This window comes from Oryzias latipes, chromosome 5 (genome assembly GCF_002234675.1).
Source record: "Oryzias latipes chromosome 5, ASM223467v1".
Classification (NCBI taxonomy): domain Eukaryota; kingdom Metazoa; phylum Chordata; class Actinopteri; order Beloniformes; family Adrianichthyidae; genus Oryzias; species Oryzias latipes.
Window position 1 is genome coordinate 5,011,727 of NC_019863.2, and position 26,976 is coordinate 5,038,702.

At 42.8% G+C, this 26,976-nt stretch overlaps 1 protein-coding gene across 8 annotated transcripts in view; it reads left to right on the forward strand.

Moving 5' to 3' along the window:
• The first annotated feature begins 2,632 nt into the window (after positions 1-2,632).
• Positions 2,633-26,976, forward strand: part of erc2 (ELKS/RAB6-interacting/CAST family member 2) — a 57,311-nt gene continuing 32,967 nt past the window's right edge. For 6 of the 8 annotated variants that reach the window (XM_023954770.1, XM_023954771.1, XM_023954769.1 and 3 more), the window contains exons 1-3: positions 2,633-2,739; positions 7,077-7,872; positions 25,948-25,971. In XM_023954770.1, the coding sequence (XP_023810538.1) occupies positions 7,201-7,872; positions 25,948-25,971 (696 nt within the window). In that variant the 5' untranslated portion in view covers positions 2,633-2,739; positions 7,077-7,200. The remainder of the gene's footprint in view (positions 2,740-7,076; positions 7,873-25,947; positions 25,972-26,976) is intronic. The other 2 variants (XM_023954773.1, XM_023954777.1) reach the window with 1 other exon arrangement.

A 26,976-nucleotide genomic window follows, 5' to 3' on the forward strand; every position in this document is an offset into this window, starting at 1 on the left:
CTCTATTGCTCTCATACTCGTTATCGACCTCTACCTGTCTGACCCTGATTCAGCTTTGTAGACTTAGCTGTGCTAATAAACCTGCTTCAGTTGGATCCAGCTGTTGGCCTGTTCTTGTGACAGATAACCAATTGCAAGTCACTTTGCTGTCAAGAAACTCCGGATTGAACTCTGAATATAAAAAAGGCAACAAAGTAGAGCAAACAAGCTTACAATTAGACATAAAATGTCACAAAACAGCAACTGCTAAGCTATAACTGTAGCCATTAAAACTGGCTTAAAGTCCTACTCCAATCATCTTTTGATTTATTTTCAAAGCAGTCTCTTAATCATGATGATGCCGTTTTAAGGCTAAATCCAAAAACCTGTAATGTTTTCTGGAACATAGTTTCTGCAGAGCAGCAGTAGTTTATTAGAAATTCACCTCTGAGTTATGGGACTGTTGCGGAACTGTTGGCTCAGAGCAAGCCCGCCCCCCTTCCCCTGTTTCTTGCTGATAGCTCAGAGCAGGGAGCTTTTGCCCCACCCAGCGTTTTTTCTTCTTCCCAAATACACTCTTTTTCAAAAGCCATTTTTAAAAATCTGCTTCTGTTTCACAGTGATTTAAAGAAATACTCAGAAATGACATTTTAAGCTTAATTTTCTGTCACGGTGCCCCCGGCTGACTCCTCCTCCTCATCAGCTACACCTGATGCCTCCAGCTGCACCTCCTCATCCTCGTCTGGCCGCAGGCTCTTAAGGAGACCACGGACCTGCAATCAACGCCAGTTCGTTGTACTTCCACGGTGCATCTCCTGGCCACGTATAATTCTTGTTTCATGTTTGCCTCGTTCCCTGCTCGTCTCAGGATTACATCTCCGTTTGGACCCTTCTGGTGGCTGCTCATGTCTCGCCGTTCACGTTCCTGTCGCTCCTCTGGATATCCACCTTGGATTCAACGGTTGACGCCGCCAAGACCCTCCAACCACCTCCATTGCCTACCACAGGAAACCTGGGACTCAGCTTCATCCCCGCTACCACATTAAAACCAGTTACACTTACCTCTCTGCTTGCCTTGTGTCCTTCCGGGTTCCAGCACTTGAGTCTGCCTTAGCCTGCTAGCCATGACATTTCCTTTAGATATGTCCTCCATCATCAGAAAAATAGCCTGAGAACATATTTATAAACAACACCCTTTTCATCAAAGTGGATCTTTTACAAATACTTGCCACAGAACTGGAAAATATTTCCAAATATCACAATTCTGACCAAATTTCTATTAACAAATGTTGAGTGAAAAATCACTGCTACTGTGATAATAAAGCATACAATCAAGATAAACAACTGAATCTGCTTTAACAAACCCCCACATGATATGGCACTATTCTAGTCACCTCCAACAGACAGGCTAAATCAGAGCACAAAAAAAATCCCACTACCCCCCCCCCCCCCCCCCCCCCCCTAGCATGTCTCCCTACGTTTTGGAATAAACATAAACATGACGGAACATCATTAGCATAAAGATAGTGTTCAGTCATAGTTAAAAACAATTCTGATAAATGGCTGCATCAACTAAAAGGGACTGTGAAACATTACAAATGCAGCTATCCGTAATGTTTTACTATAGTTTATCTTTAAAGACCAACAATGAAAATAGTGTTTTGGGTGTTTTTAACCCTTGTGCTATCCTATGACCCCACCCTTACATTGACGTGTTCTCCCTACCATGACAAAGGTGGATAAAGGTGGAAAGATTTCATGTTATCCATGGACACCAGTGAAGATCACAAATCATTGCAGAGAAAAGGTTCAGCGCATGTGGGTCTAGATGACCCAACTTCCAATGTTAAAGTGCCTAGGATAGCACAAGGGTTAACGTGTTCTTGTGGCATTTTTCTCATGGAGGACACAAAGAAATTTAAGCTTGAAATTCCATTGAGTATTTTTTGGATTCAAATTGTTGTGAATCAGGAGCAGATGAAAAAATGCCTTTTGAAAAAGTTTCTAAGTGTGACGTAAACGTTACTATGGCAAACCACGAGCTCCCTGCTCCTCTCCATTCTGATGCATTCTGCTTGCAGACAAATAGATCCATGTACGTCTTCGTTTTCTAAACTGGCATCTGACTCAAAACTGCACAATCTGTTGTTGCTCGCTATTTTTGTTTCACTGAATATGTTAGGGTGGGTTTTTAAGGGGCTAAGAGAGTGTAAACAAAGATGATGATGGTAAATAAAGACACCTTAATGTAGGGTTGAGGTTGTGAGGTAAGCTATCTTGTAGATGAAGGGCAGTGTGACCAAGCTTACTGTCAATAACTCAGGCATTTTGATTTTGGCTAATAGTGACATAATCATAATTAAAATACCACAGGGGAGGCTTTTAAAGTGGACCAAAAGGTGAACGGAGTGGGACTTTAATACATGGCACACACTGCGGCCATGCTGGACGGTATGAAATGCGGGATTAACATGTTCAGAAATGACTCCAGCGTCTCTCAACGTGACCAATTAAAGCCATTCAGCACCAAAATGACGTGAGAGTGGGTGCCCCGGCCGACTGCGTGCGCGCCGCCCACCCCCTCCCGCCAGCTGCCACTTGCAGTAGTGGTGATGATGCTGCGCCCTGGTGTGTGGAGGAGGAGAGAGAGCGCGCCCGCTGCCCAATGACAGCGCAGGATGCTGGGAGAAGCTGCTGGGGGAATGGAGGCGACAAGATACCGTCTAGAGCAGCGAAGAGGAGGAATTTACATCGACAGAGGTACTTCTTTGCTTTTGTTCTCCCTGCTTGTCATTCTGAAATGAAATGTTCGCTTTTTTGCGCCTCGTGTGGGAGCGACACGGCACGGTCTAGTACGTGCGTAAAAAAACACATTTCATGGTCGCTGATTGCTTTGAGACAGCCTGTCAGTGCCCACTTAAAATGACAGAAGATGCGTTTAAAGCCATGTTGACCCCCTATAGCGCCGTATTTCAAAATAAAGGTTTCCAAATCATGCTTCCTCTCCGCGGTTCGGACTCGTATTGCTGGACGGGCACCATGCTGGAGCCGTCGGAGATGTAGGCCCAGAGAGCTGTCAATTGTTCGCTGTGTTACCCTCCTATCTCTTCAAATCTAATAAAACGTAAAGCCGGAAGACATAGATATTTATATTTTATCCTACAACATTCGAAAAAAATGTCAAAAGAACATGTTTCGGTTTGAAAGCAGGAGCGTCATTTTATTCCAAATAGTGATCGGACCACCAATTTGATCTGATCCAATCCAGCGCTGTGTGCAGCCGGTGAGGGCTGGCAGGCGCCAGGCTCTGTAGTAGAATACCTGATGAGGAGGACGCATGTGTTGCGCTCTTCCACGCAGCTCTGCAAGCGGCCGCACAGCAGCTATTGTCAGCCCACTCTCACGCCGGGTTTCCTGTCCTGTGCTCTCCGCCATCAGCGTGACCTCAAAAGGACACAGCTTCGGCGTCACATCATTTGGACTCGTCTTCTTCAGCAGTTTGATTTAAGCCACATTAACATCAGCCCTGTCTGCTCTCTAAATATCATCATTAGAAACCGGTCAGTCTCCTCATTGACTGAACCTGTGGGTTAGCACATTTTCAGACATGCTTTGCTTTTTTTCTTCTTCTTCTTTTTAAATTTTGCCAAAAAAAGAAAAGGAAAAAGCTGTGAGGATGGATCAGAATTATACTAAACATGTTTGCAATTAAATAGAACTTTTGAAATTTGAACTGCAGAACAGAAATGAGGTAACCGTGCACTTGTCCTCCCCTATTTCTGTTTGAAGTTAATACAAATGTGGCATTTTCTCCTATTGCATTTCCATCACTCTACGTTATCTGCTGTACTTGATGCAGATCTAATATCTGTTCCGTTATTTTGTTGTTGTTTGTTTTTCATTTTCAGCAGAACTTAAGGGAAAACAATAGAACTATGTGAAACAACAGTGAATTTTCAGGATCTTTGAGAGAATGTGTTTCATGTTAAACAAGACAATCATTAATGTTCAGTTTTGAAAATGGTTTAATGACACATCAGAGTGTCATCATCTTGAGTCTGTTTTAAAAGTCACCTTCGCTCAATTGGTTGGATATGGGATGCTGGAGTTTATTGTTGAGAAACTAAGAAAGGTTGTCACCAAAATAAGAGAACAACTTAAAACATACAAGTTAAAATTCAAATATATTCGTCTCATGTATTTACATACTACGTATTGACATGGATTGCACGACTGTCCAACAGAGCATAAAAAAAGAGAGCATACATGTGAAGAAATACTTCTTTTACTGCACATTTGTTTTTCACAATTTAAAGATCAAATGAGATTTTTTTCTCTTTCAATTCATAACAAATCCATTAAATTTGCAAAGCTAGAAAAGCAAAAGGATTGCCCAATCCTTGCTTTTAGTCACGTATTGTCAGGAACTGGTGCTGTAGGAGCCAACATGCAGGAGATGTGGCTGTTGGGATAAACCTAACCATGTAACCTCTTCAGAACTGTTGTCCACATGCTGGGACATCACAATTTGGGTTATATTACCACAGTAGTTAATTCTGCTTAAGTGGGGTCCTGTGACTACATGGTTAGCTCAAATATTAAGTCTTATGATCATGACAAAACCCACAGATAAACAAAAAAGTGACAATGCAGAGCAGATGACCTGACAATGACAAGCTGAAAAATCAGAAACTTCTGTAGTCTGAGGACAATTACCAGAAACCGACGGCCGTGGTGCTGTGGTAGAGCAGTCAAAGCAGTTGGAAGATGGCAGGTTCAATTCCCGCCAGGGCACCCCTTCTGCTGGAAGTTTGGCGCCAGTGTTCGGCAGCGGAGCCACCATCTGTGTGTGAATGAGTGAATGGGACTGTGAATGTAAAGCGCCTTGGGCCTTCGAGGAAGGTAGAAACGTGCTATTGAAGTATACGCCATTTACCGTTTATAGTCTGAGGTCAATTCACAGAAACAAAAACAGCTGTGGATGATTATCACCATAAACCTGAAGAGACGACTCAAAACATGACCAAAAACATCACTAAGAAAACCATGCTAAACTGTGGAAACCTCACACGCTTTAGATCAGTGCTTCTCAAATAGTGGGGCGCGCGGTGGCAGCAGCGGCTCAGTGGTTGGAAAAAAAATCTGCGCCTCTATTGGTTTCCCATGATAAGTTACATGACAGAGTTTGTAACAGCCTAAAACCTGGGAATTGCCGTCCCTGCAGCTGCTCGCTCCAGTCTTTGAGAAGGAAAGGGGAGGGGTAGTGGGCTCAGGCTGCGAGGCGGAACGGAGCACGGCGCACAGCCTCGATTGCGCAACACCTGGATCATCGTGTGCCTTTTGATTACGAAATTTCAAAAGCTCATTCTAATAATGTTATCATAATGGTAGATCACAAGAAAGAGCAACCCTATTCCCGATGGGAATGCTGCTCGTTGCAGCTCCACTTAATTTCTTATATTCTTCCACTAAAATCCTGCACAGGACAAGAAGAGCCCAGAAAATGAAGCTTCGTTGCAGGTTTTTGTCGTATGCTTTTGCTGCCGAAAAAGACAACTTTGAGAATAAAAATGTACCAGAGAGTCACTGACTGAGTCAGTTTCAGCGGCCGTGACATGGACAAAAGCTGACAAACACTGACTCAAACATGCATCACCGGGTCTGTATCTCCTCACTGTGAGCCACTGACTTGATTTATCAAGACCAAGAGTGTCCTCAAAAATCAAACGTTTCTGAGGCTCATCAGGGCGTACAGTGAGAAGAGCGGATTTAGTTGAAGATTATGGTATTTTGTCTGCATGGCCCTCAGCTAAAAGCTGTTTTCCTCCTAAAAATTACACCCACAGGTCATCACAGATCCATTGAAAGAAGATGACAAAGTATTTACCAGCAGTGGTTTAGATTTTGCAGTTCTGCAAGCAGAAACGTGTGTTTGTTACTAAGGGAAGGTTGCTTTCCACTGACCATGAGGACATATCTTCTGCTCTTTAATATTTGAGCTTTAAGAGGCCATTTTTAGACATGTGGTTCTTCACATATTGCGTTAGGCCTCAGGTGTTCCCTCTCATATGATGACTGAGAGTTGCTAAAATCCACCCATTTTATCGGGCTCGACTTAACTTTATATCCCTCAGGCCTGCCACAAGTCACACTTTTCTATTTTACAGACCCTTTGTAAACTTATTTTATCATTTTGTCAGGTGACTGAGGTGATGTATCTGAGTTAACACAGATCGAATCACCATGGAAACCAAATCGGAAGAGTCAGGAGAACAGGAAAAGATGATAAAACCTTTTTTTAATTATGTTTTTTAACATTAATGACTAAATCCTATGTGAAATTTTCAACACCTGTTAGTGTCTTTATCTTATTATCTTAAAAAAAGACCTCTATGTTTTTAACTAAAAATATCACCATGCCCTCTTAACAACACAGGATATAAATAAATCATGAAGTGTAATATATCTTTGAATTCATTTAGGCCCATTATTGCACCATTAAGATTTTATTACTAGATTTTCTATTTTAGAAGGATGGGAGTTATTTTTAAAACTGTATAATGGGGGAAAAAAGAATAATTATCAAAAATGATAAAACATGGCACTGCCTTGTTTAAAACTCAGACTATTTATTTTTTAAAGAAATGGTTTCTAATCATTTTAGGCACTTTGTAGCCCTCCTGTGATGATGTTTTGTCAGAAAGAGAAGTGTTCCTGGTCAGATATGCTGCTGTGTTGTTAATGTGTTTTCTGCATGTAACTTAAGCTTTATTGGGATTCACTGTAGATAAGAAAAGGCCAGCGGGGATGCTGGGAAATTCTTTTTATTAATTGAAATGAGAGTTTAACCCCTTTATGCCTATTGATGCACATTTGCATCAAACCACTTCTGCTCCAAAACTTTCTTAACTTAGCATCTATTTGGAAGCAAAAACATATGATTTTTTTATAGCTAGAAAAAATAAGATGTTTAGGGGTTAATAAATTCAATATCTGCATTTGTTGTGCGGTTTTGTTAGCAGTGTGGATCTGTAGCATTGTCATTTTAGACATTGCAGAAAGTCATGAACCTAACCGATGCTGCTCTCTTTCTCCAGATCTGACTTTGATGTGCTCCACCTCTTCAGAGATGAAGTAAGTGGTTCCGCGAGGCGGAGCAGTCTCATTCGGACACGCCCCTCCTAAGGACTCTTTGGCGGCTGCACCGCTGAATCGCAGGACATGTACAGCAGTTCCAGAGCTGTTGGCCATGTAGAGAGCAGCCCCGTACGGTCCCCGCGCCTGCCACGGTCCCCCAGGCTTGGCCATCGAAGGGCACACAGTGGGAGCGGGGGTGGTGCGGGGGGAAAGACGCTCTCCATGGAGAACATCCAGTCCCTCAATGCTGCCTATGCCACTTCAGGGCCCATGTACCTGAGCGACCATGAAGGTGTGGGCTCCACTGCCACCTACCCAAGAGGCACTATGACTCTGGGTCGGGCCACTAACCGAGCCATGTACGGGGGCCGAGTTACAGCCATGGGCAGCAGTCCCAATATTGCTTCAGTGGGGCTGCCTCATGCTGACCTGCTGTCTCACAGTGACCTGGGCTCTATCTCCATGCTGCACCACCATCACCACCAGGGGGTGCCCTCCGCCCTGCTGAGGCAGGCGGTGCGGGGAAGTGGGGGGGAGCTGCTGGAGATGCAGGCCCAGTTCAGGGAGATGCAGAGGGAGAATGAGATGCTGCGTCGAGAGCTCGACTTGAAAGACAGTAAGTTGGGATCCTCTACGAACAGCATCAAGAGTTTCTGGAGTCCGGAGCTGAAAAAGGAAAGGATAATGAGGAAAGAAGAAGCTGCTCGTACATCCATCCTTAAAGAACAGATGAGGGTCACTCATGAGGAGAACCAGGTGAGAACATTTCCCCGAGCTGTCATAACCCTCTCACTGCTGCTGCTGCTGCATGTCTGTTTGTGGCCAACATTCATTTTTCTTTGAATGCTTTCACCTGTCTTCTCTGTGCTGTAGGCCAAAGTCCTCAGTCCAACAAATCTGCCTTTTAATGCATTCGTTTAAGGAAAAAGGTTTCAGGAAACCCTTCTGGAAAGAGATTTGCGCGACACAAAATATCATAAAACTTGTTTCAGTTTGGAGTTATTAGACAAAAGAACAGATTCAGAGCTGCCAACAGGTGTGTTGAGCTCAAGCATTGCTTGATTTTAGTTTACAGATTGGTCCTAGAGGGAGAGATGTAAAATAGATTTTTCTGCTTACCTCAGTGTGTATGTGTGGGGGGTGCAGTAGTGGCCCAGATAAATCACTTACTGACAAGAGCCGGCACGAGGCCCAGAGACAAATGTCAAGGACACTTAAACACTCTCCGCCTGTCTGCCTCTATCGCCATCCGCTCCCCTTTCTTTCCTTGGACTCGGATCATTTTCCTACCTTTGTTCCTCTTCCCCTCACTGTTTCACTAAAGTTTCTTTCTCAGAAAACAATATTCCACCTAAACTTACTGTATGATCAGAAAAAAGCCTCATTGACTCTAAAATAAAGAGTCAGTATCAGTGTAGTTCCTGTAGTTGTCTCACTGCAGACACAAGGTACAGCCTATGGTGAAGCTGGACTTGTCCGCCTCACAGGAAGCTGCACAATTCGTTTTTACCAGCGACTCCATTCATATCATAATTTGTGGTTGCTGACACTATTCATGGTTTGATTCATGTTGAACGATCCGATTGGATGCGATTCACTGACCTAAAATGGATCCAGAACATCTTTATCCAAACTACCACCAGTGAGACTCAGAGAGAAATTCCTGCTACTGAACAGTGAAGTTTTCCAGATTCTTGGATTTCTTCAAGATTTTCAAGTGTAAATGAAATATGTGTCCAAACAAACAAGTAAACAAGAATTCAGCCCACTGTTTTTTTCCATATCCCAAGAATCCAAAGAGAAAATTCTTAGAACATTCTAGCACACTGGATGGTCACATGGCTTTGCAAAATTCAAAGTCTTTCCACTAATTGGGCGGGAATGATGGACTGATCCGTGTTTGCTGACGTCATCACATGTGTGTGATGCACTTAGTGGTTTTTACGTCATAGTAAAATAAAAAACCTTCTGCGCCTCATCCAAATGATATTTTCCAACATCAATATATTACATTTATTTTCATTTTGAAACACTTTTCATAATGGATAGGTTGACATGATTTGACGCAATTACCAACTTGCCTCAGACAGATTGATCCAGTTAGGAATATCAATCGATTAATCAATTAGGTAGATGAATCTAGTCTTTCCTAATCCAGGCTGGATTAGGCTGGATTGGATTATGCAGGGTGTTGCTTGAGAAGCAGAAGAGGCAGAGTTTGGCCAGCTGCTTGTGATAGCCGTGCCAGTCCCACGGTGTTCCTGTCGCTGTGCTGTGGAGCTGTGCTCTGACGGAGCGACCAGCGGAGCACTCATTACTTAAACAAGCAGACGGCGTCACTCCACCCTTCAAGGTCGTCACAGGATGCTACTAGGAGGTGCCGTCACTGGGCACCTGTCTTCCTGTGCTGGGATTCATGCTCATTTCCTGAAAGTGTTTTCAAATGAACACGTTTCACAGAAGCTAAAAGGGACTGTGCTTTTAATAGAGGCTTGCTGAAGGGGGAGGATTGATAAACCCACTGATATTTCACATAAGTGGCACACACAGTACTTTAATTTCTATCTAAAATGTATAAGACCTGACCTTGGTGTGTGCCTGGAGCTAAAACCACAGTCACAGACACACTCAAGGTAATTTTCACAGTTTTTTAAATTACCCTGGTAGATTCTTTAGTGTCTTGACTTCATGCTTTGTTGAAACTAAATTTTTCTAATATAAAATGAAAGTCATATTTGGGGTTTCCACCTGTAAAGTGTTTTTTTTTTTTAAAGCTGTCTTTTTATCTCCGGCAGTGTCTGGTGTTTGGTCGACGTCGTCATTGAGTGATAATTATATCTGTCCCGGTAGGATTGATTCTTTAGTGAAGTATGTCAGCTAAAAAAAGGCAGATGTGCCTTGTTACTATAATTGGGCTTTTCCTGCTTGATATCAGGCCTGTGAGGCATCCTTATGTAAGTGCTTTCCTACAGTGGGATGGTTTGGTCGCACCCACTGCTTGCAGCAGCTCCATTAATAATGCAGTCATTTTAGTCCAGACATCACATCTGTCATTCTTCTCAGTTTTATCAGGTGCCTCTGACTGTTTGCTTGTGTCCATCGATGATAAATAATTGGAAAAACAGAAAGTGATTAATTACTTTAGTAAAAAAAAAAATCCTTCAGGGGTTGAGGCTTTGCTTCCATTGTGGTGTGCTGCAGCGTTTTTGTGGTGGCAAATACCAACCACTGCCTGCAGAGCTTCACTCAAGACAAGTGAGGTCCAGGACTTGGGGCAAGGATTCGTCCAGAACTGTTTTATGTGTTTTATTGAAACATGAAACGACCTCAGGCTGTGATATTTTTTACTTGAATTCATCCGAACTTTTGTTTTTCTGAAACTGGACAAGAGCTGCTGGAGGCGGCTGTGTGAGCTAGAGCATACCGTATCTGACTGAGTCATGGCTGCTGCTCAGCCATACAGTCACCACCGATCAACACTCTGCAAAAATGGAGGCCGAGCCCATCTCACACACCATTCCATGGAAGCATATATGTCACACCTCATGGATGCATGTGGAGTTTTCTTCTATTTATAGCACTCAGGCCTTCGAGTTTGTGTTCATCTGCACACCTTGCAATCTGTGGGGTGTGTACTGCTTTGCAGGTTCATTTTATGGGGTTAAATCAGGCTCAGCTTAAAGTAAATGAAAAACTAGATGCTAATTAAACTGAAAAAATAACAGTTTTAAACTCGAAAGTACATATCGTGAACTTAACTGAAATGTTGAAAATTTGAAAAAAGAAATTGTCCGTTTAAACTAAATATAAATAGACAATTTGAAGTTAAAAAGTAAATTTGAAACTTAAAGTTAAAGGGTCTATATCATGCTAAAATTAAATTTCAAGTGTAATACAATGTTCTTTCCTCACGAAAAACAACCCCAAAGTGGTATTTTGATCCATTCACACATTTCTGAGGATTTCTCTAAAAACCTGATCTCTGAGAAACAGCCCCTACCAATCCATCAAAATGGGTTCTCCCATTTATAATTATGAAAGTGAGGAATCGCCCCTTCCAGGAAGAGTCTGTGCTTCTAGCTCCGCCCCCAGTAAAAATAGCTAATATTTTGCTAATAAAAAATTTGTTCGTTTGTGTGCCAAAAGTAATATATATATATATGAATATAGTTTACTCTGAAAGGCTTAAGGAAGGCTTGAAAAAAACTAAAACTGATACCCAAAATTGTGGTTGTTTTGGGAACTTTTGCTGTTTTGCATTTTCAATTTTTGTTTTTGCTTTTCTCTGCCTCTTCCCTTTCAGTCCTCAAATTGCAGTTTTACGTCAGACTTTTTTATTAATTTATGTAGCTACAGGAACTTGATTGACATTGGGTGATGGAGGTTATGGTGACATAATCTTTACTTCTGAACAGCATTTGTTATTGGTGCCGCCTGTGTCATCACCCTATTTTTTTTTAATTCAAGTGTCCTATTTACAAAATATTTATTTGAATTTTCAACGTTTTAAATATTTTTTCCCAAATTTACAGTTTCTTTGTCAATTTTCTACATTTCCTTCAAGTTTACAATTTATACTTTTGAGTTTAAAATGTTCAAATTTTCACTTACAAATTCACAACTTGGCTTTTCTTTCACTTTAAACCGTCCATGATTTGACCCCATGTAAAAGAACTCACTAGTGTCTTTTTGACATAAAGTTTAGATTTTTCTTTATACTGCATATATTTAATTTCACTCTGACTCCATGGAAGCTGCTTTCTAAAGTGGTAAATGAACAGCAGCTTCTCTCCAGCCACCCGCTGCTTTGTCCAGAGGGAAGGATGCAGTTTAGGTGACCATTCATTTCTTCCCTTTATGTTCACTTGAGAGCAGAAGAAATACAGAAGAGCAGAGAAAGATTTTCTGAGAGGCTTGAGAGATTAAAGACTGAATGACAGAACAACAAAGCACAATGAATAAAAGGGAATGCTGGGCATCTTTTTCAGCGCGACAGACCAAGATTCAATTTCCGTCAGAGAAGCTCTCAGCAGCGCAGGAATGCCCGTCTTCTTCTGTGAGAAGCAGTGTATAAAACCCCTTCATTTCCACTTCATTATCAGCTTGCAGATTATTATGATGTGCATCATTTTTGCACATTTCCTCAGCAGTAAAACAGGATGTCATCTGTGTAACTGACTGCATGTCCATTTACGACTGTGCATTTACAGCTCTGTTTCTCTCAACTCCCCGAGTAGAAAAGATTCAATGCTGGCCTTGTTTGTTGGTGTGGGTGTAATTGTGTATTGTCAGGTTTCTCTTCACGCAGCACACAGAGAACTGGGATGTGGTGAAAAACAGGCGGCTGCAGCTCCTGGTTGAAGAGTCCATCTTGCAGAACATTTCATTTTCTACACGAAGACACGCCCAGATCCCAAATACAACACATGCGGCAGCTTGTTGGTCCACAGACGGATCATTTTTCACAGTTTAGGTGTTACATGTTGTCAGATTAACCCTTGTGCTATCCTAGGCAGTTGGGTCATCTAGACCCACTAGACAGTGCTCTGAACCTTTTTTCTTCGATGATTTGTGATCTTCACTGGTGTCCATGGATTACATGAAATCTTTCCACCTTTATCCACCTTTGTCATGGTATGGATAACAGGTCAATGTAACGACCGGGTCATTTAAGATAGCACAAGGGTTAAGAGGGATAAGGAAACATGGTAACACTAGGTGGAGGTAAAGTTAGTTTTTGGTGTAAGGTTAATCAAATCAAATCAAACTTTTCTATAATTAAAAAAAGCACTTCTCGTACATTGCGCAACTCGAAGCGCTTTCACATTTAGAACAAAAAATAAATAAAAAACACACAATATTACAATAAAAACCACCCCACCCTTCAACCTTCCCACTCTCCTCCGTTAAAATTTACGACCTATGAATGACAGAATGAATACTGATAAAAGTGACTTCTTGGCTCTGGGTTGAGGAAACAGGATTTGGGAATCTCTTCACACCAGGAGCAGCTCGGCCGTAGGAACATCGCCACAGTGACTCAGCCCACCCAGACCGGGACAGCATAGGGGTCCACTTCCCAGCCGTGAGGCTGCAGAGTTTAAACTTCAGCTGCCCCAACAAGGACAACAACCGTGGCAGCAACCACCAACCAAGCTGGCAATCGTTGGTAGAAAAGATCCCCACAAGAAACACCGAGCTAATACATATAATAACATAAAATTGAGAATAAGAGTAAATGCATAAAATGAAATTAAATACATAAAATAATATACTTAAACTAATAGAATAAATCAACAGATAAGATCAACTAAACATCAACTAATCTCAGGTCAAAGAAGCCATAGTGGGACGAGTGCTGTAATGCTGTTTCTGTTGTTTTCTATGTAGTTATTTGATATTTAATGCTGGAACTTTTAAAATCCTTAAAGACCCACTCCGCTCATCTTTTAATCTAGTGTTCCCAGTAGTCTTTTAATTATTTAATTATGACCTTTTAAGCCAAAATATAAAAAACCTGTGTCGGACGGGTGGAGAGTGGTGTGGGAGCAGAGGTGATGCTGTAGTATCGCGAGACCCAGCGAGACGAGTGTGGTGAGTCGACTTGGCGGCGCGTAAGCATTTGAACAAACATTTTCGATCTTGTTTCATTTTTCCGCCATATTAAAATAGTTCCTGCTAACTAACATAACCTGTTAAGAGTATTAAGCTTCTGTCAGCCTGGAGGACCTGGAGAATTTCATTGACGAGTGTTTTAATACCTGCAACATGGTGAAGCCCAGAACCGCCACCACCACCCCCTCCGCCAAGCGTGAACGGCCTGAGGACTCTCCCGGGGCTGTGTCCTCTCCAGGCAGCGGAATGGGCGATATCCTGGATTCGATTGACAAAAAGCTCTCCAGCTTTGATGGCCGCCTCAATTTGCTGGAGATCCTCCATAAGGAATTCCAAGGTCTGCGAGAGTCTCTGGAATTCAGCCAGCAGCAGGTGCGGGAGCTCGCAGCGGAGAACCAGGCCCTCAGAGAGACCGTCAAGATTCTGGGCAATGACACCGCCCGTCTCTCCGAGGAGAACCGATCCATCAAGGAAACCCTCCTGGATCTTCAGTCGAGGAGCATGAGGGACAATCTAGTGGTCGCGGGGGTTCCAGAAGAGGCAGGAGAAGACCCCGAGGCCACCGTTAGATCCTTTTTACAGGTCCACCTGAAGCTCCCCAAGGAGGAGGTGCAGAAGATCTCTTTCCACAGGGTTCACCGCCTCGGAGGAAGAAGGTCCGACCACCAGCGCCCGCGTCCTATTGTGGCTAAATTCGAACATTTCAAACAGAAGGAGTTGGTGAAGGGCCGCGGACGGGAACTGAGAGGCACGCATTACAGCGTTAATGACCAGTTCCCGGCAGAAATCCTCCGTAGAAGGAAGATCCTGTTCCCGCTGAGGAGGAAGCATCTTGCTGCTGGTTCGAGAGCGATTGTGGCCGTTGACAAACTTTACGTGGACGGCCGGCTGTTCCGGGACCCGGAGATCACCCCCTGGCTGTGCTGAAGGCTTTCAGATCCGCGCTGAGAACATCTGCGCTGCCCAGAAGAAACCCGCTAAACTAACTTCAATGAATGGAAAACCGGATCATCAATAATCCACACCTCGATCTCAGGAAAACAGTCTTTTTTTTTTTCTTCGTCACCTCAGTCCCACTGATGTTTCTATTGTTGTTTTGTTGTTGTTTTCGTTTTCCCTTCTATCTCTTTTTTTCTTTCCTTTACTCTCCCCCCCCCCTCTCCCCCCTCATCATATGTAAATCACCTGGAAGCAACTCATCCTCGGTAAGTATTTATTTATGCACGGAACGGGCGCGCGCACACACAAGCGCACACAGGGGCGTACACATGCGATCCCGCACACACACGCCGACATACTGCAATCACCTCACACAGGCTCTCATAGGACGCACGCGACACGCAGCTCACATAGCCACAAAACGTTCACGCGCACAGCGCTTCTCAATGCGGGCACGCGCACACGGACTGGTACACAAGCACTACTTAGCTTTACACCTTTTCAGTCAGAGCAGTTATGAACAGTCTTAACATCGTTAGCTGGAATGTGCGTGGACTTGGCTCTGAGCCAAAGAGACTGAAAGTGTTAAATCACCTGGATGGTCTAAAAGCAGATATAGCTTTACTGCAGGAGACCCATTTATCAAATTCTTTGAATCACCTTATGTGCTGCTTACAATTTCCAGTTATATACTCTGCCAGTTACAACTCCAAACAACGAGGAGTTGCTGTTTTAATTAATAAAAATCTTAATTTTACTCATAAGGATACAGTTACTGACCCAGAAGGCAGATTTGTAATCATTAATATATCCATTCAGAATAAGGACTTTTGTATAGTGAGTATTTATGGTCCTAATGTTGACGACTCTTCCTTCTTTCACAGATTCTTCACCTCACTCTCAGTTCACTCTGACTCCACAATCATTATAGGAGGAGACTTCAACCTTGTTTTGGACCCTGAACTTGACAGACTCAGCACAGCAGCAAACCAGCGTACATGGCGATCTGCAAGTATTCTAAAGCAGTACATGAATGATTTGGGTCTCTGCGACGCGTGGCGCTCATGTCACCCAAGCACTAAAGGGTTCACCTTTTTTTCTCCAGTTCACTATTCACACTCCCGTTTAGACTATTTATTAATCAGTAACTCTCTTTTAAAAAATATTCAAAGCTCCAATATCCATCCAATTATTATCAGTGATCATGCACCAGTCTCTGTAAACATTTCTAGGGAAAAATCCACACCCTCTGGTACAACCTGGAGGTTTAATACGTCTCTGTTAAAGGACCAGGAATTTCTTGAATTCTTTAAAAAAGAGTCGGCAACCTTCTTAGACTTCAACAATACTCCAGACATCTCACCGTGCATTCTTTGGGAAACAGCAAAGGCAGTCATGAGAGGGAAAATCATTTCTTATTCAACGCACAAAAAACGCAAAGAGAAAGCAGATTTATTAGAATTAGAAAATAAAATCAAAACCCTGGAGACTGCTTATGCTGCTTCTGCACAGGAACACATTCTGGGAGATCTGAAAAATTTAAAGCTGCAGTTAAATGACATCATTAATAAACAAACACAATTTCAAATACAAAGGCTACGACTTGAAAGATTTGAAAACTCTAATAAATCTGGCAAATTTCTGGCTAATCAGCTTAAAATTAACAGAGAAAAATCATCAATCACCTCTATTATGGACCAAACAGGAAATGTCACCCATGACCCGGTCAAAATTAATAACGCATTTGAAAACTTTTATAAAAACCTGTACACACCGCAGTTCAATCCGTCAGAGCAAAGTATTGACTCATTTCTTAATAATGTAAACCTACCCAGGCTAAATGAGGATCAAATCACAAACTTAGATTCTCCGCTCTCGCCGTCTGAACTTCATGAAGCTCTGTTACTTATGCCCAATGGTAAAGCACCAGGGCCTGACGGCTTTCCTGCTGAGTTTTATAAAGAATTCTGGGAACAACTGGCACCAACATTTTATAAAACTGTCACATCTATTAATGAGAGCCAATCAATGCCACCTAACATGAACTCAGCCAACATAATTCTTCTTCTAAAACCAGACAAAGATCCCACTAGTCCTTCAAGCTATCGCCCTATTTCTCTAATCAATGCAGATGTAAAAATTATCTGCAAAGCACTAGCACAGAGAATAGAAAAAATCACTCCTCACATAATTCACTTCGACCAGACTGGATTCATCAAAGGCAGACACTCGGATGATAATGTCCGTAGACTAGTTAATATAATAGACTTTGCCACCATTAAAAACCAGGAAATGACGGTACTATCGCTGGATGCTGAAAAAGCCTTTGACAGAGTTAATTGGAAGTTCCTTATTGCTGCCCTCCATAAGTTTGGTTTTGGAGAAGCATTCATCAATTGGATCAAAATATTATATCACAACCCCAATGCATCAGTTAAAACTAATAAACAGACTTCAAACAGGTTTTTTCTTGGAAGAGGAACCAGACAGGGCTGCCCACTCTCTCCTTCTCTTTTTGCTATATTCATTGAGCCTTTAGCTGCAGCAATAAGACAGAATGAGAGCATTATAGGAATAAAAACCAAACACAGCCATCATAAAATTAGTCTTTATGCGGATGACATATTACTGTTTTTAAGGAATTTACATTCTGTAAATGAAACAGCAATGATCATAAATGAATTCTCCTCCATATCAGACTATTCCATTAATTGGAATAAGTCTGTTTTACTACCACTCAACAGGAATATGGAACAAAGACTCACAATTCCAGTTAAAACAGGAAATATCAAATATCTGGGTATCTACTTCTCCCCCAAACTATCAGAACTGGTGCAGCTAAACCACACCCCATTACTGAAAAGCATACAGGACGATCTAACACGCTGGACCAACCTGCCTCTGTCCCTTATGGGCAAGGTAGCCACGGTTAAAATGAAAATCTTACCCAAAGTTAATTATCTCTTCTCAATGATTTCCACACAACCGCCATTAAAATGGTTCAAAACATTAGACTCATCCATATCAAGCTTTCTATGGAACAACAAACCTGCAAGAATTAGTTTAAAAACTTTAAAATCTGCAAAAAGCTGTGGAGGATTAGAACTACCTAATTTCCACAAATACTTTCTTGCAAATAGATTACAATATATCTTAAAATGGTTAAAAAATAATCCAGAAACCAACTCATGGTTAGACTTGGAACAGGTGTTATGTGGAAAGATCAACCTGTCACAGCTACCATTTATTAGCCAAACAGTTAAAAAACAGGATTGTTTCAAAAGCATTAATATAAATGCCACCTTAACAGCCTGGTGGGAATTTCTCAAAATATCAAAATCATCAATTCAACCGTGCAAAATGACACCCATCTGGAACAACCCGGACATCCTTATTAACAAAAAAATGATTCACTTCCCAGCTTGGCAAGCAGGGGGCATAAAACAACTAGAGCATGTAATTATTGATAGAAGATTCATAACTCCCCAGGAACTTCAAGACAAACATGGAATAAATAACTTCTTGGAATATCAGCAACTTAAATCAAGTATTACTAAAAAGTATAAAATTAAAGACGACGATTTAAAGCTACCAGATGTAGTTACCACTCTGATTAATATTTCAATGAATAGAACTCTCTCCAAAATATACAAACTTTTATGTAATTTAGATAACAATATTGCCCTTCCAACAAAAAAATGGGATGCAGATTTGAGCATCAGCACAGATGAAAGCTTCTGGTCAGAACTTTGTCTAAACACCTTTAAACTGACAAAAAGTCCAAATCTGCAGCTAATCCATCTCAAAACTCTTCACAGAATTTACTACACTGGACAGAGGATGTTCAAGATGGGTCTCAGTAACTCAGACACTTGCGAGCACTGTGATAATAATCTACCCGACAGCTACATGCACGCACTGTGGTTCTGCACTCCTGTCCAGGCTCTCTGGCAGCATATTAGGGTGAGGGGGTGGGGGGTCTAGCCTGCGATGCGCCTTGGGGGGGGGCTACTTGGGAGTGGCCCCCCTCCTATGGTTGCCGTATGGAGTGGGCCCCCCCTCTTTCGGTTTTATTTGCACCTTAGACATGTAGGGTCCTTGGTAGGGGGGGTGCTTGGACATCACTGCAAGCAAGCAGCAGATGTCCTCCTGGCACCCTACCCGCCAATTTTAACCGCACCTTAGACATTTAGGGCCCCTTGGTGTGGAGGGTGAGGGGACATCACTGTGAGTAATCAGGAGATGTCCCCTTAGTGCCCTACTCGCCAATTTTAACTGCACCCCCCTTAGTACACACACCCCTCCCCCTTCAATATATACATTCAAACATAAACACACACACATGCACACAAACACCCATACACGCACACACATTTTACAAGGAAGGTGGGACCTGGGTCCATCTGTCCCCTACCCCTTCCCTGGTGGGGGGTGCGGGCCCCTTGGCGATGGCGGCCGTGTCCCTTGGGTGCCAGCTCCCTGGGCCCGGCGGTGCTCTCTCCGCACGGTGGGGGGGTTCATATTACACCTGAGCCGGGGGTGTTCGTGTCCCTGGGGGGTGGGTCCTGGTCCTTGCCCCTGGGCGCTGGGCCCCGCCAAACTTCCAACATGGCCGAGCCTGGTCGGGCCATATTTATAACATCCCTTGTGGGCCGCCCTTTTTTCCCCGGGGTTCCCCCCTCCTGGGCGGGGGCGGCGGGCCCCTGCCTTGCTCCTACCTGGACCAACCGTGGGCCGGGTGGGTGGCTGCCTGGAGTGCGGAGCGGGTCTCCCTTGGGGGGTCCTGGCTCGTACCTGGGGTCGGGGCGGGGGGATTCCCGGAACTCCTGGGTGGTGGTGGGGTGCTCGTCTGGGGCTGTGGGCGTCCCTCTCCGGTGGGGCCCTGCGTTGGGCTCTTCCGGCGCGGCGGGGGGCTGCTTTCCTGGCTGGGCTGGGGCGGCGCTCTCTTTCCCTCTGCGCCTCCCTGCTCTCTGGCTCTGGGGGCCTCGCGGCGGTCCTGCTGGCCCTGGCCTGGGTGGCGGTCTTGGTCGCCCGGGGGGCGGTTGTTCCCTGCCTGTTCCCGTGTGGCGTTGGGGGAATTCCGGCTGCCGCTGCTGCTGCGGCGGGGGTATGGGTGTGGGGGTGGCTGGGCGCTCCTCCTCCTTCTTTTCACATTCCACCATCCATTTTAGAAGAACATAAACACTCACCTGAGCACAGGTGTTAGCTCACCTTTGCACTAATAGTTTGCATGATTGAATGAATGAAAGATTTCACACTAGTTGGTTTAAAGGCATAGGTATGCGTTCGTGAACACTATCTGTTTTGTGTGCATGTTGACATGTGGACATTTTTGCGGCTAGCAGGTGTGTTGATAATATTTGAGTGTGTGTGAACAGGCCCCGCCCTTTTTGTACTACATTTGAACCGTACCGTAACGATAAACAACCAGTAAACCTGTCTGCTCTATGCTGCTTCATGGTCTTACCCCCCTTCCCCTCCTATTATCACCCTCCTATCCCCCCCCCTCTCTAACATCCCTCTCTCTTCTTCCCCTCTTTCCTTTTCCGTCCGGTCCAACACCAAAGATTTTCAAACATGATTGAAATTAATAAAGTTTGGCCTCAATTACAAAAGGGGTTTATTCAGACATACCTTTGGTTTGTCTGAAGATGAATAACCCCTCTTGTTAAAATAAAATATGTCCAACACAAGAGGCCCTCAGCTCTCATCTGTTTGCCTAGCTGTTGGACAGGACAAGTTAAAAAAAAAAAAAAAAAAAACCTGTGTCGTTCTCAAAGAAATAGCTTCTGCAGAGCAGCAGGGGTTCATTAGATATTTAACTCTGTGCTGTGGATGGAGTTCGCCTGCCCTCATTTCGCATCCTCTCTTTGTTCACACTCTCTCTGCCTCGATGGTGCAATAAAAATAGCTAGCAATATCTGATCAATTTGGCTGTACAATTTTAAGCCAGGTACCAGGTCAGATGAGGAAAATGAAGATGTTAATGTGTCTATTTGTCTGCAAGTGGATGCATCCCAATGTAGAGAAGCAGGAAGCTTGTGGGCCGCCCACTGTAAGACCTACACTGTAGTATCAAAAGTGTTGGCTCACCTGCCTTGACTCCCTTATAAACTGACGTTTAATCCCATTCCTTTAACTCGTAGAGTTCAATATGATGTGGGTTCACCTTTTACAGCTGTTACAGCTTCAGCTCTTCTGGGAAGGCTGTACATAAGGTTGAGGAGTGTTTCTAGGAATTTTAGACCATTCTTCCAAAACATCATTGGTGAGGTCATACACTGATGTTGGTGGAGGAAGCCTGGTTCTCAGTCTCTGCTCTAATTCATTCCAAAGGTGTTCTATGGGGTTCAGGTCAGAGCTCTGTCAAGTTCATCCTCATCCCCAGACTCTGTCATCCATGTCTTTGTGGACCTTGCATTGGTCACTGGTGCACAGTCATATTGGAGGAGGAAGGCCTGCTCCAAACTGTTCCCACAAGGTTGGGAGCATGGAATTGTCCATAATGTTTTGGTATCCTGAAGCATTAAGGGTCAAGTCCTGAAAAAACAACCCCACACCATAACTCCTCCTCCAAATTTCACACTTGGTCCGAAATGCACCGTTCTCCTGGCAACCTCCAAACCCAGACTTGTCCTTCAGATTGCCAGATGGTAAAGTGTGATTCATCTCTCCATAGAAGTTGTCTCCACTGCTCTAGAGTCCAGCGCCGTTGTGCTTAACACCGCTGCATCCAACGCTTTGCATTGCACTTGGTGATGTGTGGCTTGGATGCAGCTGCTTGGCCATGGAGACTCATTCCATGAAGCTCTCTGCGTGCTGGACTTGGGCTAATCTGAAGGTCACACGACGTTTGGAGCTCTGTAGCAACTGACTGTGCAGAAAGTCGGTGACCTCTTTGTGCTTCTGCATCTGCTGAACCCCCTCTCCATCAGGCTACATGGTCTACCACTTGGCGGCTGAGTTGCTGTTGTTCCCAAACTCATCCATTTAGTTCTGATAGAGCTGACAGTTGACTGAGGACATTTCACCACTGGATTTGTTGCACAGGTGCCGTCCTATGACAGTTCCACGCTGGAATTCACTGAGCTGCTGAGAGCGGAACATTCTTCCACGAATGTTTGTAAAAACAGTCTGCAGGCCTGAGTGCCTGATTTGATACACCTGTGACCAGACCAAGTGATTAGGACACCTGATTCTGATCATTTGGGCCGGCTTTACACTGCAGGTCTTGATGCCCATATCCGATTTTCTGACTATATCCGATTTTTTTGACGACCCGCTTACATCATCTTTTAAAAGTGACCCGTATCTGATTTTTGCATTTACACTACACAATGCTGAAACTGTCAAACGTAGACGTTCTGAGGACTACGTAGCAGCATTTCCGCCTTCCACGGACATCCTTTGGACTTTTGTGACTGCGGTTGTCATGGAGGCAAGGCGGCGACGGAAGGAGGCGTTGCCTTGGGCGCTCCAGACGGGATGCACGGGGGAGGAAAAGAAGGAGGGCTGGTCGGCCGTCTTATGTGCTCTCTCTGAGTTTTGAATGAGGAAGTGTTTGCAGACGTTGTGCTGTACTAACAGTTTGATCCAAGTGTTGAACCTTTCCTGAGCAATGACACACGGGAGAATTCCTCGGGGTTCTCTTTTCCGTTCTGAACCCTCAGCCTCCAGTGGGCTAAGAAAGACTCCAAAACTTTTGGGCGAGACACCTTATTTTTAATTTACGGTTCTCCGACAGTCCCCCGCTCCGCGCTCACACCCGCTCTCCTCTCCTTAAGTTACACGCACACACACGCAAGCACGCGCGCGCGCGCACACACACACACTGTCCCCATCATACACCCCCCCCCAAAAATAAACAGCTTCTAGCTTGTTCCATAGCAACGGTGTCCCGCTTGATTAGTTACCGTTTGAGTCCCGACCGGGACCGGACCGGACCGGACATAACAGCGGTTTCCAACTACGGTCTGAAGCCTGATGCTGAAAGGTAACACGCTGACAGCAAAATCAGCGCACAAAAAGCACCTTAATAAGTCATGTGATCTCAGTTGGTGGTGTCCTGAATTGACATCACTGACGTACAACTCGCATTTACTGGGGAATATCCGATTTGTCTGCTTACATGGCACACGCAAATGCACGTATCCGATTTATTTCCGATTTATTTCCACATATGAGAGAGGCCTGTATCCGATCTTAGAAAAACAGAATCCATGCGCTTTTGTCCTGCTTACACATTCACCGGTCATATCCGATCTGTGCCACATGAGAGGAAAAAAATCGGAATTGGGTCACTTGAACAATGCAGTGTAAAGGCGGCCTTGGATACTTCTGGTAATATGGTGTATGTCACTGCTACAGACTTTTTCAAACTGCATTTTTTGTCTGCCCCTGATTCACATCAATGTGAATGAAGAAATACTCATAAACGGAGTATCCTTCCAAATGTTCTTTATATACTGTATGTCCTCCAGCATCAGAGAAAACGCTACAAGAAGATGGTAAAAAACACAGCAAAAGCAGTATTTTCATTGGAGTTGGTCTTTAATAAAACATTAGCATGCTCTAAAATTTGAGGGTTTAGCCACTGAGGGAGGAAGTAAGCCTTTAACCCAGGAGTGTCAAACTCATTTTCACCGAGGGCCACATCTGCATAGCGGCTGTCCTCAAAGGGCCAGATATAACTTATACATGTAACTAAATGTGAAAAATAAACTTAACTACTCCTAAATGTTAAACAACTAATTTATGTATTTGTAGTAACTTTTGAAAGGGACAATTACAGTTGCATAGAAAACATGTTTGCTTGTAACTCTAGCATAAATCCTTTTCAATTAGATTCTGTCAGGTTAGATTATATGGACAGTGTTTAAGTCCTAATGTATAGTTGCCCAATCTGATATTTCAAGTCAGATTCCCCCTAGATATGAATAAATACACACCAATTTTTATTTTTTTATTTTAAGAAATCAAAAACTTTTATGCTTTCGGGGGCCACATAAAATGACATGGGGGGCCACATTTGGCCCCCGGGCCTTGAGTTTGACATGTGTGCTTTAACCTTTTAACCACCCCACCAATGAAAAAAATAGGATTTTATTTATTTTTTATTTTATTTATTTTTGGGTTGAGTAAATAAAACACGCCATGTTTTTACAAAAATATTAGCGCACCCACATCACAGCAAGAAGGCCCCATTTTAAATCCCAGCTGGGACCCTTCCATGTGAGTTTGCATGTTCTCCCCGTGCATATGTGAGTTTTCTTCAGGCACTAAGGCCCTCAGGCCAGAAATATGCTTCATAGGTTCATTGGTGACTCTAAATTGCCCCTATGTGTGACTGTGAGTGTGTAGCCCTGCAACTGACTGGTGACCTGTTTAGTGTGTAACCCGCCTTCACCCTACAGTAGCTGAGGATAGGCTCCATGACCCTGATGGTGTTTCAGCAGGTTCTGAAGCTGCACGGGTGGAGATGTCCTCTAAAATGTTGTTGAATAGGCAGTTAAAGCGTTAAGACCAACTATTGAGCACTTAAAACTCATTGCAAGGCTCTAACTAATGGTACATCTGCTGCATGGGTAACTCCTGATGGTTTTGATTCATACTTCTTAATCCTAAGTGGAACTTTTTGGATTTTGTGTTGTTTTCTTCTGTTTTCAAAATTGTTGGTCATTAAATCAAGTATAGAAAAGTTGTTGGCAGATCAGCTCAAAATTCTGTTTATTTAAAATGTTGACTGGTTTGAACTCCTTGCCTCATATATCTCTCAGTGGGATTTTCTTGTTTTTTCACAAAAAGTTTTTTTTTTTTTTGACAGCTGGAAACCCACGAATGCTCCAATTCATAGAAGACATCGTTGTAGCTGAATGTCTCCCCTTCATTCTAGAAAAATGGGATAAATGATTTTTTTTTTAAGCCGAGGCAGCAACAGAAACATAAAGCCATAAAAATGAGTGAACACATCCGCTGAGTCATGAGCGAGTCACGGGAAGTGAGGCTTTGCTGCAGGAGACTGCAAGACATGGAGGGGCATTTGAAACCACGGGGCAATTATGCAAATGGTAGAATTGGACAGTCTCCTCCAGTTTGATATCAAGACGGTTATTGATCAGAGCTGAATTGGTAGAGGAGGAGAACATTTGCGTTAAAAACTAAAAGAAATTCAGGTTAAAAGGCTGAAACAACATCAAATAATTTTCATACTACTGTCACAGTTGAATTAAAAACTATTACTGATCAACATTAAGAAGTAAAAAGTTTTGTATTTTTTGTGCTACATTTCTAGTTGGATTTTACTGATATGAAAAAATATCGTGTAGCTTTTATAAAGCTGTGTTGAGCTTTGGTCTTCTTTGACAGAATCAGTGTTCTATTTCGTATGAACATAGTGTTGTGTAGTTTCTGATGATGTGTAAATGAGTAGGATCAGAAAGGGATGCTGGATCTGAACTGTGGGTTTGACAGCATTCAGCAGGAAATTCTCAACAGAAATACTGCCCCCCTGTGGTTGGAAGACAGTAAATTACAATCTTGTTAAATGATGATGAGTATTTTTCCAACAACTGTCCTTTTAATTAATTATTATTATTATTATTATTTTTAATACATTATATGTATGGTATTGTGTTAAATCTTCTAGTAACAAGTAAGAAATCTCTTACAAGAGCCAAAAACATTTGTTAAAGTACTAAGATTTAGATGGCTCATTAATTTGCTTTTCTACGTAAATGACTGTTGATTTTCAGCTTTTCCTTGACTACATTTTCCAATTAAAAAACTGAAATAAGTAAATTATTTTCATTTTATTGCCAATTTTTAAAGGTTTGCATACACAACTTCAGTTCCAAATGAATCTCGGATTTTTACTGTCAGTATTTCGTGTTGCTGTAAATGAATTGATTTTCAGTTTGTCATTTTTTTTCATCTCTTTCCAGAAAGGTCTTCCTGGTAAACGTATATTTAGTTTTCCCTTGTAAAGGGTGTTTTCCATGGCAGACCTGAGCCCCGTTAGAAACACAAAGACCCAGGAAGTTGAGCTGCTTGTTTGGTGAATGAAATATAAAAGAAGCCGAAATGAAATAATGTGTTAAATACATGTGTTAGCATGATTAGCAAAAAAAAAAAAAAAAAAGAAAGTCTGCTGTGAAAAAGTATGGTCCAATGCATTTGCCGTTTAAAATTTGCTGATCACCCATTTTGGTTTGCATCAAACTCGGACACTGTGTTTCAGCATACATCTGTTTTTCTGTTGATTCTGTCCATGCTCTGCAGCTGCTGGATGCCAGGAGAACCAAGGTTTGTCCCTATGTTTGCACCATGTGTTGCGTGCACAACATAGAGTCACCTTTAGTGTGGCGTGTTTTTACACCTGGCAATCCCTTTGCACCATGAAACCTTTGAACCCTTTAGACCCTCAGAAGAAGTAAAGGCTTTTTTTTCTTGATTCTGTCTGACTCCTCTTTCCCTGAACGTTTTCCTTGTGGAGTAGAAGTTGTTCATTTGAGTCCATGTCTATCAGAGCTGTGGATGTAAGAAGCATTCCTTTGACTTGAGTTGGATTCGAGCGTCCCGAATCAGAAACACAGATATGCCAAACTTTTCTTGCTGGTGTTTTCTGACTCCCTGACGCCGTTTTTGGTTAAATGAATTCACATTTTATTTCTGTGAATTCATTTAACCTTTTTTAAGTGTGCAGTTCTAATGATAGTATGGGAGATTGCCCAGGATTGCAATGTTTTCTACATTCTGGACTCAAAAATTGGTTATGATTGTTGAGAAAAAAAACCTTTTTTTTGTTTGGACACAGGCTATCTTTAACATACTTAGACATTTTTCATTTTTTGTTTTTATCTTCTCCATTGTTGCCATATGAAGATCACTTTAAAATCAGAAGCTTAGGAATTTGAGATGCTTATCCATGGCTAAACTTACTTTTTACCATACAAAATATTGATTACATTTGTTTGAAAAATATTAGTTAGCAAACCTTTTTGAATTTCCTGTTTTAATAAAATTATTCTAAAGGAGTTTGGACTCAAACTAAGCTTTTAGGGCACATTTGAAGGAAATGGAGACTCTCCTGCAACTTGGAAAACAAGGACTTAATCCCAGTTGCTTTCTAACACGCTTCCTCTTCACAGTTCCTGGGTTGAAATTTTCTTTTTCAATTGAACCGCGAAGCCATTTAAACCTGAATTGGGCCATTTTCTGTCTTTGGGTCATCCTTTGTTCCTCTTTTCTTTGTTAAGGGGAAAGACAGAACAAAAGCCTTGATAGACAGTGGCCCAAAAAGGATTCTGC